Below are 10,965 nucleotides of genomic sequence, written 5' to 3' on the forward strand. Positions count from 1 at the left end.
AAACAAAGCAATGAAGACTAGAGTGAAGGAAAGACAAAAATGTGTTACCGTATTGGAAAGCCTGCAGCACTAATGTGTATAGTCTCCACAATCCCACAAGCCTCCAACTGCACAATAACCTAACAACAGATAGGAACGGTCTGCATTAAGACTTTTCCTATTGTGAAAATAGAAACTTTCCACTGTATCATCCTCAATCATCACACCAGATACCAGTGCAGAGCATCTACCTCCTCCTTTTTGAAGGTCAGTGGCTTGCAGTCTGGGTTAGGTTTGATGCAGCGGGTGTAATGGGGAGTTGTCGTGTGGAGGATCTTCATCAGGCTCTCTAGAGAGTTCTACAGTTGAGATGAACATCATCAGTGCCATGTGGCCAGTGTGGCTAAATCCTAGCCTGGGTAAACCCAGCCTCCACGTGACCTCTATCTATGTGCTATCAGTCACTTGTGACTTATATTCTTGTGACTGATAGCACATAGATAGAGGTCACGTGGAGGCTGGGTTTACCCAGGCTAGCTAAATCCTGCCAGGAGGAACTGTACAGGCCCTAACAACTTCATAATCCTGGTAATAATGGTAGAGTTGACTCCCACCTTGAACTTGGAGACCACAGTGACCTTACTGAGCCCCCTTGATGTTGGGTTCTCAGTGTCCTTGTCAGAGAAGATCTGGTGAAGCAGAGGGTCGTCAGAATTCTGCAGCAGGTCAATGAGCTCTGGTGGCACCGGGTCCTACAGCAGAAAATCCAGCAGAAACTTAATGGATGGGTCGATGGTCAACATAATTTAACAGCTACTGACATTCTCACATACCTTGTTTTTCTCCATCATGCTGTCTATCTGGTAGTTGACTCTACCAGCGTAATGGAACACAATAAAATGCGGCTCCTTGCTGAACTTATCCCAGCTTATGTTGGCGTTGTCAGAGAGCTCCTTCTCCAGACGGGTCCTGAACTTTTTCGCGTCTGAGGCGCGATTTAGACGACATTCCTGGATAGGCGGGTAAGAAGTTGTACAAAATCCATCTATTCTTGATAACGTAATGCTTTAAATCAATCAATTCATGCACAAGTCATGGAAAACACCAGCAGACCTCATTGAGAAGAGAAAGGATGCTGATAGGGCTGCCCTCTATCAGGTCCAGACAGCTCTGGTTGTCCTGGTATTTGACGAAGGACCACTCCAACCCCTCCGACACATATTCCTCCTGGGAGGAGCAGATACGAATAGATATTCAATCCCACCAAGAGAAATGTTCACAAACCCAAGGAAAAAACTATTCATCCAATTGAATTATAGGAAACCCACCATTTCACATCAGAGGCGAGGCAAGACAAACATGATCATATCCACTCACAATAGAATTAAATTAAATGAAAATGAAAATGAAAATGAAAAATAAGAATAGAATAGAACAGAAAAAATAGGGGATACAGAGGAAATAGTGCTTTGAGTAGAAGCTATGCTGAAACAATGCTTCCATCATTTCACTATTAAGAGTTTTCGACAGACAGAAGGTCATAAAGAGTGAACGGAAGCCTCCATAAGTCTCTGAGCCCCAGAGAGGTTGAGACAACAAGGAGAGGACCATCAGAGCATCTGAGGCTCTGCTGAGGTGACGTCTCTGCATGGAAACAGCAAGCTGAGAAACGCTACCTGCTGGGCTCTGAGGTAGTGGGCCACAAAGTGCTGCTGGAGTTTCTCATTGGCGTAGTTGATGCACAGCTGCTCCAGGTTATTGATCTGAAAGCACTCAAACCCGTACACATCTAGAAGACCTGGAGATCACAGAGAGTTCTGTGTGAGCTTGAACAAAGACACTGAATGCAGACCGATAGTCAAATAAAAAAATTTGTACCTATGAAATTGCACCAAGTGGAGTTGTCTGCGCATATGCTGTTGTTGATGAACGTAACCAGCCATTCAAACAATCTGTTAAAGAAAATAACTCAATTAATCCCTCCAAAAGAGAGACAGACAATAATTATAAACAGTGACTAAAGAGCATGTCTCCCTTACTGTGTACACAACACAGGTATGATGGTTTCACATTTAAGTGGTTGATAGAAAGGAATGTTTGATTACAGAGGCTCGGCCGCAGCGCAAACACAAGCTCCAGCATGACCAGAGCTTTTTACTCAATATTATCCGAGCTTGACAAATGACCATGATCATGTTTGCTGATTAATTCCTCATTCTTACTGGGCGTAGATGACCTTGGCCAGGCAGTCTCTCCTAACGCTGCACTCGGACTGGGAGCAGGGCTTGAGGAGGCTCTGTTTCCCGGCCTTCAGCGTCCTCACCCTCAGACAGGTCTGCAGCTCCTCCACAGGGACGCACAGCAGCCCAGCAGCCCGCTGCAAGAAGGCTGCCCAACACAACAGAGCAATCTCATATACTGTATGTTGCTAACTGATGTCAGGGTCCAGCACAGTGTGACAGAATTGATCATTTAATGCAGTGGCTGGCAATATGGGAATACAGTCCAATCGAATGCCAACAAAGGTTAGAGAAGCATGTTATTGTCAAAGTGGGGTTGACCCGCTCCGCCAGCCAGGCTACGACAATGGAGAAATCTCTCCACACATACACACGGAAACTATTAACATTATAATAATAGCAGATTTTTACATAGAAATCAAACTCTTGTAAGAGTGTAAATGGTTTGTCAGAATGATGCCATACGGAACTAATCTCTTGAACAAAATAGCTTTTGGATTTAAATCAGCACAAGAACTTTGATAGGAAAAGATTTCAAGCATTCCATGACTGGAATGCAAGTAACATTATGTGAAATTAAAATCATATCCAATACCTTTAGATTGTTCCTCCAGGCTACAAGGTTGTGATTCATCCGGGGAGGAGGAGAAACTCACATTGCCCAGCTGCAAAATCCCTGCTAATATCTGTTACACCAAAGAGAAGAAATGAAATGAAATGCTATGCTTACAAAGAAAGATATTCAAGGACGCATGAAGATAGATTTGAATATAAATACCTTACCCTAAATATTTGTCTCTGCCTCTCTGCATTAATGCCCAGGTGAATCATTGCCCCTACAGTCTCATGAAAACTATCTTCTGCAAAACATTCAAAGGAAGAGCAAAGTTATTCATGAAAATCACTGTAGAGAAAAACAGTTTTTAAACTGTTTAAAAATGCCAAAATACAACAAATAAAGACCAACCCTCCAGTGTTTTGTCAGCATTTGGAAGCCAGACAAACTGTTGGTCATGTGACATCCTCCACTCCTTTCTCTGCTCCTCTGTGGCCCCTTTCATCATCTGAAACACAATAAGCCAATAACGCAATAACATATACTATAGCGTATAAATAACAAATTGCAAGACGATAACCTATAGCCACTAATATTCCAATATAAACAGCAATCATTTAGAGAACCAAATCACCTAACACTATAATGATCATCCATACTTATTTCTAGCCAGGTTGTAAACTGTCAAGAGTTTAACTCGCCTGGTAAAAGATGTGGAAGTTCCTCTCGTTAGCTGGCTGGCAGGCCACCCTCGTCTTCTCCAGCAGATACGTTTGCACCGAGGCCCCCACTAACAGCTGACACCTTCATGACAGATAGCATGTTTAGCTGAATTAACAGATCATCGGCCTGTCCTACACGTCCTCTATGCAGAAATTAGCTGATGACATGAAGCTCAACAATGAAGGAAGGACAAGAGTTACCTGTCTAGCTGGAGCTGGATGTACTTCCCAAAGCGACTGCTGTTGTTGTTCCGCAGAGTACAGGCATTGCCTACACAGGGGATAAAGCTTTGGCTGAGCGACAGTCCTCAGCAACAATGTTCACGTCAATAAGAAACCAGTGGCAAGCCGTCTCACCAAAAGCTTCCATGATGGGGTTTGAGTCCAGCACCCTCTTCTCGATCCGCTCCACCGTATCCTGAATCCTCACCACTGAGGAGGAGGCGGCCACAGTGGCGTAGTATTTCATCAGGCAGCGGGACGTCCAGGTCTAGAATGTAGAAGGAAGATTGTTCAGAGCCCACCAAGAATCAGAACTCAGTAGGGCTGGGTAAAAAAAAAATATATATATATATATATCGGTATCGAATCGATATTCATTTGAAGGAATTGATATCGATTCATAAATTCCAATATCGATCTTTTAATATAATCCCTTTTCCAGTGGATGCTTGAAGCTTTAACCCTGTTAGACTCCTGTGGTTTGGTTCATAGCACAACGAGATCTCGTAAACATCTGTAAACATTCATATTTGTAATAATGCACCAGGTTAGAGGGTTCCTTGTAAAATTTACAGCCTTAGTTCTTTGAGAATCTCTTTCATAAGCAAAATTGGTATTGTAACTGAAATATCGATATCGAATCGGAAATCGTATCGAATCAGGACCTTGTGTATCGGAATCGTATAGAATCAGGAAATCAGTGGCAATACCCAGCCCTAGAGCTCAGCCTAGCAAAATAAATCACTAGTCAACTAATAATAAAGATAACATATCATGTGTTGATTCACCTTTCCTGCACCACTCTCACCACTGACCACCAAGGACTGGTTGACCGGCTCCAGCTGGCCCTGCACATTCCTGTAGGCCGCTTCTGCCACAATAAAGATATGTGGTTTGAACTCCTGTGGAGAACATCACAGACATGTTAAATGTAATGTCACTGCTACCAGCAGAACCTGTGGAGAACAACATCATAGACATGTTAAATGTAATGTCACTGCTACCAGCAGAACCTGTGGAGAACAACATCATAGACATGTTAAATGTAATGTCACTGCTACCAACAGAACTTGTGTAAGTAAGTTTGATAACACTGAGAGAACAGTGTGATCAGGTTACTGTATACCTGAGGCTGAGTTGCAGAGTGATACTCCTTCATCACATCCAGGGAGTACAGGTGTGGGATGGGCTGGAAGGGGTTGAGTGCCACCAAGGTGCAGCCTGCATGGGTGTAAAACACCTTCACACTGTACCTGGCCTGCAGGCATTTCAGAACTGCCAGAGAAATACACAGGATACAGCATGTTCATTAGCATCGGACACACACAGGAAAAGCTTGAAGGAATAAGAAACACTCAAACAGAACTAGAATGACCGCACGGTGGATAGATGCCTCCGCCAACAAGTGAGCAGTCGACATGCATGTCTGTCCAGACTTTGCCGTTTGAGCCAAATGTGAAGAAATTTCATCGGGGTGTTACTGAGATATGGCGTTACCGAGCTTGAAAATGGCCTTTGTGAGGTCACAGTGACCTTGACCTTTGACCACTAAAATGTAATCAGTTCATCCTTGAGTCCAAGTCGACATTTCAGGCATATTAGATGAAATTCCGTCAAGGCGTTCCTGAGATATCGTGTTAAAGAGCTTGGAAATTGGGTTTGTGAGGTCACAGTGACCTTGAACACTGACCTTTAACCACCAAAATCTAATCAGTTCATCCTTGAGTCCAAGTGGACATTTGAGGCAAATTCTAAGAAATTGCTACCTGAACTTGCACTGATTCATTGATTGTTTGACCTATTGCACTTTAGACTGTATGCACTTCTGCTGAATATGACGCTGCTGGATACTGTTCCTCCTGAATGTTTTTCTTCTTCTTTTGTTTAATGGTTATTGTTTGTACTGTATATGGTGTGCTGCTGCACTGTCTTTGTCTTTTTGTCGGAGAGTGAACCAAGACAAATTCCTATCAACTATGTTGACATGGCAATACATTTATTGAATCTTGAATCTTGATCTTCCAAAGACAAAAACGCTTCAGAAGTTCAATGGTACTAATCACGACACATAAACAAAACCGAGGCAGGTGATTGGAGAAATAAGCGGATGTCCCGCCTTATATCCATTTTGACCGACTTTCTCTGTGAAATTAAGGACAGCAGAAGCATTTGCAAGTTGCGGGAGCCAAGGTGTCTGTTTTAAGAGACATGGGGCCCTATCGTCGTATGGCGCTATCGTTTGCGCAGCCGTTTGCGCACCTCTTATGCTATCTTCCCTGTGTCTTGAGCTATCATCTGCCTCCACCATCCAGTTTTGCGCTGGAATCTAAGTGCAGACACAGGTGTAGGCATGGCCCAGGCATGTCCGTGCGCCTCTTAGCCTATCATCTGCCTCCCGCAAGTGTCATTTTACGCTCTGGCGAAGATACCATCGCCATGTTCAGAGCGTAAACACAGGTTTGGGCGTTGCCCGTGCCAAAATAGGCATTCCAGCGCAATGTGTTAGAAAAAAAACCACTACGCCAGGCGTACGCCTGAGCGCACAAAGTATTATCCGCACAGTGCAGGAAATCCACACTTGGATACATGCACGGCATGGATGTCACTCTCCAACACGTCGCGCGCACACACACTCTTCCCTCCTCAGAATGCCACGTTGATTTTCAAGTATAGCCTACATTGCAGAAAAAACACACCTTGATTTAAAAATGAGAATTTGTTTGTCATGGTTTTATTAGGCTACATAATTCCCGACCATACAGGTCTGTGGTGTGATCGAGGTAAGTTAACAGTAGATTGCTTTTGAGAAAGTTGTGCCGGCCAGTAGGCTATACAGTAACCTCTCTCCCTGCAATTGCACCATGCAACAATAGCTTAACCAGAGTGGACAATTCTGATATAGGCTATTGAAATAGGCTAGACTTAAAATCTCACACATCCCGGGGGCACGGTGGCGCAGGTGTCGCCTCACAGCTAGAAGGACCTGGGTTCGATTCCCACCTGGGACGCTGTGAGCGCTCAAGGAGTGCATGCCAGTCCGCATGTCCTCGAGTGCCCACCGCCCGGGTGTGGTCGTCAAAAGGGCCTTTCTGTGTGGAGTTTGCATGTTCTCCCCGTGCCCCATGGGGGCTTCCTTCATATAGGAACCCCTCACCAAAACATGCAATATCCTGGTCGCTGAAGTGGTGCCTCCTCTGGTCGTTCGGGGCGTCTGTTCGGAGGGAGGGGAACTTGTTGGAATAGCGTGATCCTCCCACGTGCTATGTCCTACTGGTGAAGCTTCCCCTCTCAGGTGAAAAGAAGCGGCTGGCTACTGCCCATGTCTCGGAGGAAGCATGGAGCCAGTTTCGGCTCTCCCCAGATCGGCAGAGGGTGGAGCAGCAACCAGGATATTAATAAATTAAAATTAGCACTAATGGGGGATAAAAATGGGATAAAAAAAATCTGGAAAAAAATCTCACACATCCCTACCCTATTAAAGAAACAAATATTTTTAAATGTGTATGTTATAGCCTATATGAACGAAACGACTAATTAAAGTAAGCACACGCTTTGGGACATAACACCATGTGGATATTCACTGCGTAACTGCGCGGCAGCCCTTTGGTGTGTTTCAAATGGATCATTCCATCATCAGCACCAATTTTCATTCGTTTCTAATGGTTTATCTGAATCCAAACTGGTTCACCTGCCAATTCTCTCCCTCTCTCGTTCTCTCCCCTCTCTCTCTCTCTCTCTCTCTCTCTCTCTCCCCCTCTTGCTCCCCTCTCTCTTTTCTCTCTCTCTCTCTGTCCCTCTGCTTGCCCACAGCACTCAGCAAGAAAGAAGCTGCTGTCACAGATGTGACGGTGATGACGCTGTGGCTTTTAAGGGGAGTGATCTCACACTTGTGAATACTGTTTGGGGCATAAACATGCCCCAAACCTGTTCTAAATTCTGAAAAAACAAAACTTATGGTGTTCACAAAATCAAGAACAAAGCCACTAAACCCTTTAACCATTGTCACTCTTCAGGGTAAGGAGATCGAGATTGTTTCTTCATATAAGTACTTAGGTATTCTTCTTGATGACTCTCTCTCCTTTAAACCACATATTCAGCATCTCGTGAAGAAACTGAAGCTGAAATTGTCATTTTATTTTAGAAATAAATCTTGCTTTTCATTTGAGGCTAAGAGAAGGCTTACTATTGCCACTTTCATGCCTGTAGCTTGACTATGGAGATGTTCTGTATATGTATGCGTCCTCACAGTGTCTGCTTATGATTGACGCTGTTTATCATAGCTCCTTGAGATTTGTAACAAATTGTAGGGCGCTGACTCATCACTGTACCCTATATGCTCGGGTTGGCTGGTCCACACTAGCCACCCGTAGACTTGTGCATTGGTATATATTGATTTACAAGGCAATTCTCGGTCTCCTCCCCTCTTGTTTATGTTTGTTTATGTTTATTTATTTAGCACACATTAAAACAGTGCAAGGAGGGAACGAAGCCCACAGGGCTTGTACGGAGTTCCACCCCTATCAACAATCATAATCGTATAATCAAAATCATATAAAAAATAATCATATCAAAAAAATTACAAAGTTACAATAGGCTAACAGAAAATTAGTCTATTGACATCCCCAGGCTAACACAATGACTTATGCAGATAAATAAGGAGACAAGGTACAAAGCAGAGCGTAGCAGATGGAGGAATAAGGAGACAATATACACAGATCAGAGGAGGGCACACAAAAGAAGGCAAAAGAAAAAGAAGGAACGTGACAATGGCAAGGGCAGAGAGGGAGTTGGATTGATGGTTGGATGGTTCATGTATGGATAAGATGCTTTTTAAGATGCTTTTTAAAGAGTGACTGAGAAGCTATGGATCGGAGTTGGAGACTTAATTCACTCCAGAGCATGGGGCCTCTATAAGAAATGTTGTGTTGATGACTTGATGTTCGGGTGAAAGGTAAATGGAGGTTATTATTGCTGTGCCTTGTGTGATATGAATGTATGTCTGAAGTGAATGTAAAGAAATGTCGAAAAGTGTCGGGAAGATCTTGCTTTCTGTAAGTAAACTTGTGGATGAATAAGCATGTTTGAAGAATATTAAGTTTATGAATAGGTAACAAAGAATATTTTTTTTAAAGTGGAGTAGATGGAGCATGTCTGTTGGAATGTGAGATGATTCTTAGGAACATTTTCTGAATAATATACAGTTTGTTGAGGTAGGTGGGAAATGTAGCAGCCCAGACAATGTTACAGTAATTTAGGTAGGGAAACAGAAAACTATAATACAGAGTTAGATGGGCTGAAGGATGTATTAAGGGGGTGACTTTTCTTATAATGCCCAGCATCTTCGTAGACCTTTTGCACACAAGGTTAATGTGGTTAGACCAATTGACTTACTTATGTATTTATATTTTCCAGAAAAGTGTTGGGAATTATTCTTTACGTTCACAAAATCTGCTCCTGTTGTCTGTTCCCAATGTTCGTACAGAAATGGGAAAGAGAGCTTTTAGGTATTCTGCTCCATCTGCTTGGAACATGCTACAGAATGACCTGAGACTTACAGAGTTTGTATCGCTGGATGTTTTTAAATGCCTCATGAAGGGACTAGAGCCTAGATCCTCTTTGCGCGGCTCGCGAGACGATGGCGGCTCTAGACTCTTTCATTGGCGGCTCGCGGCTCGCAGCTGATAGAAATAATACAATCATGTCAAAACCATTCCCTCACTGCGGTGTCAAACAAACTGCGTGGTTGCCAGGTTTGTGGCCCTTTGGAGCACCAAATGGGGGTTGAAACTCACCATATACCGGTATCTGGCAACACTGCAAACAAGCCAATGCCTCGTGGAGGGATTGGGTCAGTGGCGGGGACGCAGAAACAGATGATGTATCACCTGTAGCATTTCTAAACTAACCCAACTCTTTGACTACATATGATGTATCACCTGTAGCATTTCTAAACTAACCCAACTCTTTGACTACATACCTGTAGCATTTCTAGCATAACCCAACTCTTTGACTACATACCTGTAGCATTTCTAAACTAACCCAACTCTTTGACTACATACCTGTAGCATTTCTAACATAACCCAACTCTTTGACTACATAATGTTGATGTATCACCTGTAGCATTTCTAACATTACATAACCCAACTCTTTGACTACATAATGTTGATGTATCACCTGTAGCATTTCTAACATTACATAACCCAACTCTTTGACTACATAATGTTGATGTATCACCTGTAGCATTTCTAAACTAGCCCAACTCTTTGACTACATAATGTTGATGTATCACCTGTAGCATTTCTAAACTAGCCCAACTCTTTGACTACATAATGTTGATGTATCACCTGTAGCATTTCTAACATTACATAACCCAACTCTTTGACTACATAATGTTGATGTATCACCTGTAGCATTTCTAAACTAGCCCAACTCTTTGACTACATAATGTTGATGTATCACCTGTAGCATTTCTAAACTAGCCCAACTCTTTGACTGCATATGATGTATCACCTGTAGCATTTCTAACTTAACCAAACTCTTTGACTACATATGATGTTGATGTGTCACTGTCACCTGTAGCATTTCTAAACTAACCCAACTCTTTGACTACATACCTGTAGCATTTCTAAACTAACCCAACTCTTTGACTACATACCTGTAGCATTTCTAAACTAACCCAACTCTTTGACTACATATGATGTATCACCTGTAGCATTTATAAACTAACCCAACTCTTTGACTACATATGATGTATCACCTGTAGCATTTCTAAACTAACCCAACTCTTTGACTGCATAAGAAAAGAAAAAAAAGAATTTCCCCCTAATAAATTATTTGTATTTGTTATTTATTAGTTTTTATTAACTGAAATAACAGTAATATTGTCGCTAAATTGTTCAGATCTTGGACTCACTTTGTTTCAGCAAATATGGGGTTAAATATTTGGACCAGCCTCCACCGGCAAATGGTATTGATTGACAGCAATTTCTATTATACGGCTCTGACAGCAACCCTTCGCGAAGACTGACTCTAGTCATGACATGAGGATGACAATTTTGATGACAGGTGTCTTAACCAATCAGGATACCAATTAGTTGTGCCATTAGCCAATCACAATTAGTTGAGTTGTGGGTGGGATATGTCGAGGGATTCGCGAATCCAAGCCAACCAGGAGACGAGACAGACGACAAGGAGGGATGGGTTGTGATGGGGTTGTGATGAGGAAATGGACGCGCAGCGATAGTTT

The 10,965-nt window shown here is 42.8% G+C and overlaps 1 protein-coding gene across 1 annotated transcript in view; it reads right to left on the reverse strand.

Annotated features, from left to right (window-relative positions):
• The window catches only part of myo19 (myosin XIX), a 30,613-nt gene that overhangs the window by 5,640 nt on the left and 14,008 nt on the right, over positions 1-10,965 (reverse strand). Inside the window, exons 3-18 of the mRNA XM_083640217.1 lie at positions 4,846-4,994; positions 4,508-4,621; positions 3,855-3,987; positions 3,699-3,768; positions 3,477-3,579; positions 3,187-3,283; positions 3,003-3,079; positions 2,815-2,905; positions 2,202-2,367; positions 1,858-1,931; positions 1,656-1,777; positions 1,093-1,206; positions 813-989; positions 594-731; positions 231-338; positions 49-119 (exon numbers count right to left, since the gene is read on the reverse strand). Of these exons, the coding sequence (XP_083496343.1) occupies positions 49-119; positions 231-338; positions 594-731; positions 813-989; positions 1,093-1,206; positions 1,656-1,777; positions 1,858-1,931; positions 2,202-2,367; positions 2,815-2,905; positions 3,003-3,079; positions 3,187-3,283; positions 3,477-3,579; positions 3,699-3,768; positions 3,855-3,987; positions 4,508-4,621; positions 4,846-4,994 (1,804 nt within the window). The remainder of the gene's footprint in view (positions 1-48; positions 120-230; positions 339-593; positions 732-812; positions 990-1,092; positions 1,207-1,655; positions 1,778-1,857; positions 1,932-2,201; positions 2,368-2,814; positions 2,906-3,002; positions 3,080-3,186; positions 3,284-3,476; positions 3,580-3,698; positions 3,769-3,854; positions 3,988-4,507; positions 4,622-4,845; positions 4,995-10,965) is intronic.

This window comes from Poromitra crassiceps, assembly GCF_964638095.1.
Source record: "Poromitra crassiceps genome assembly, chromosome: 1".
Taxonomy (NCBI): domain Eukaryota; kingdom Metazoa; phylum Chordata; class Actinopteri; order Beryciformes; family Melamphaidae; genus Poromitra; species Poromitra crassiceps.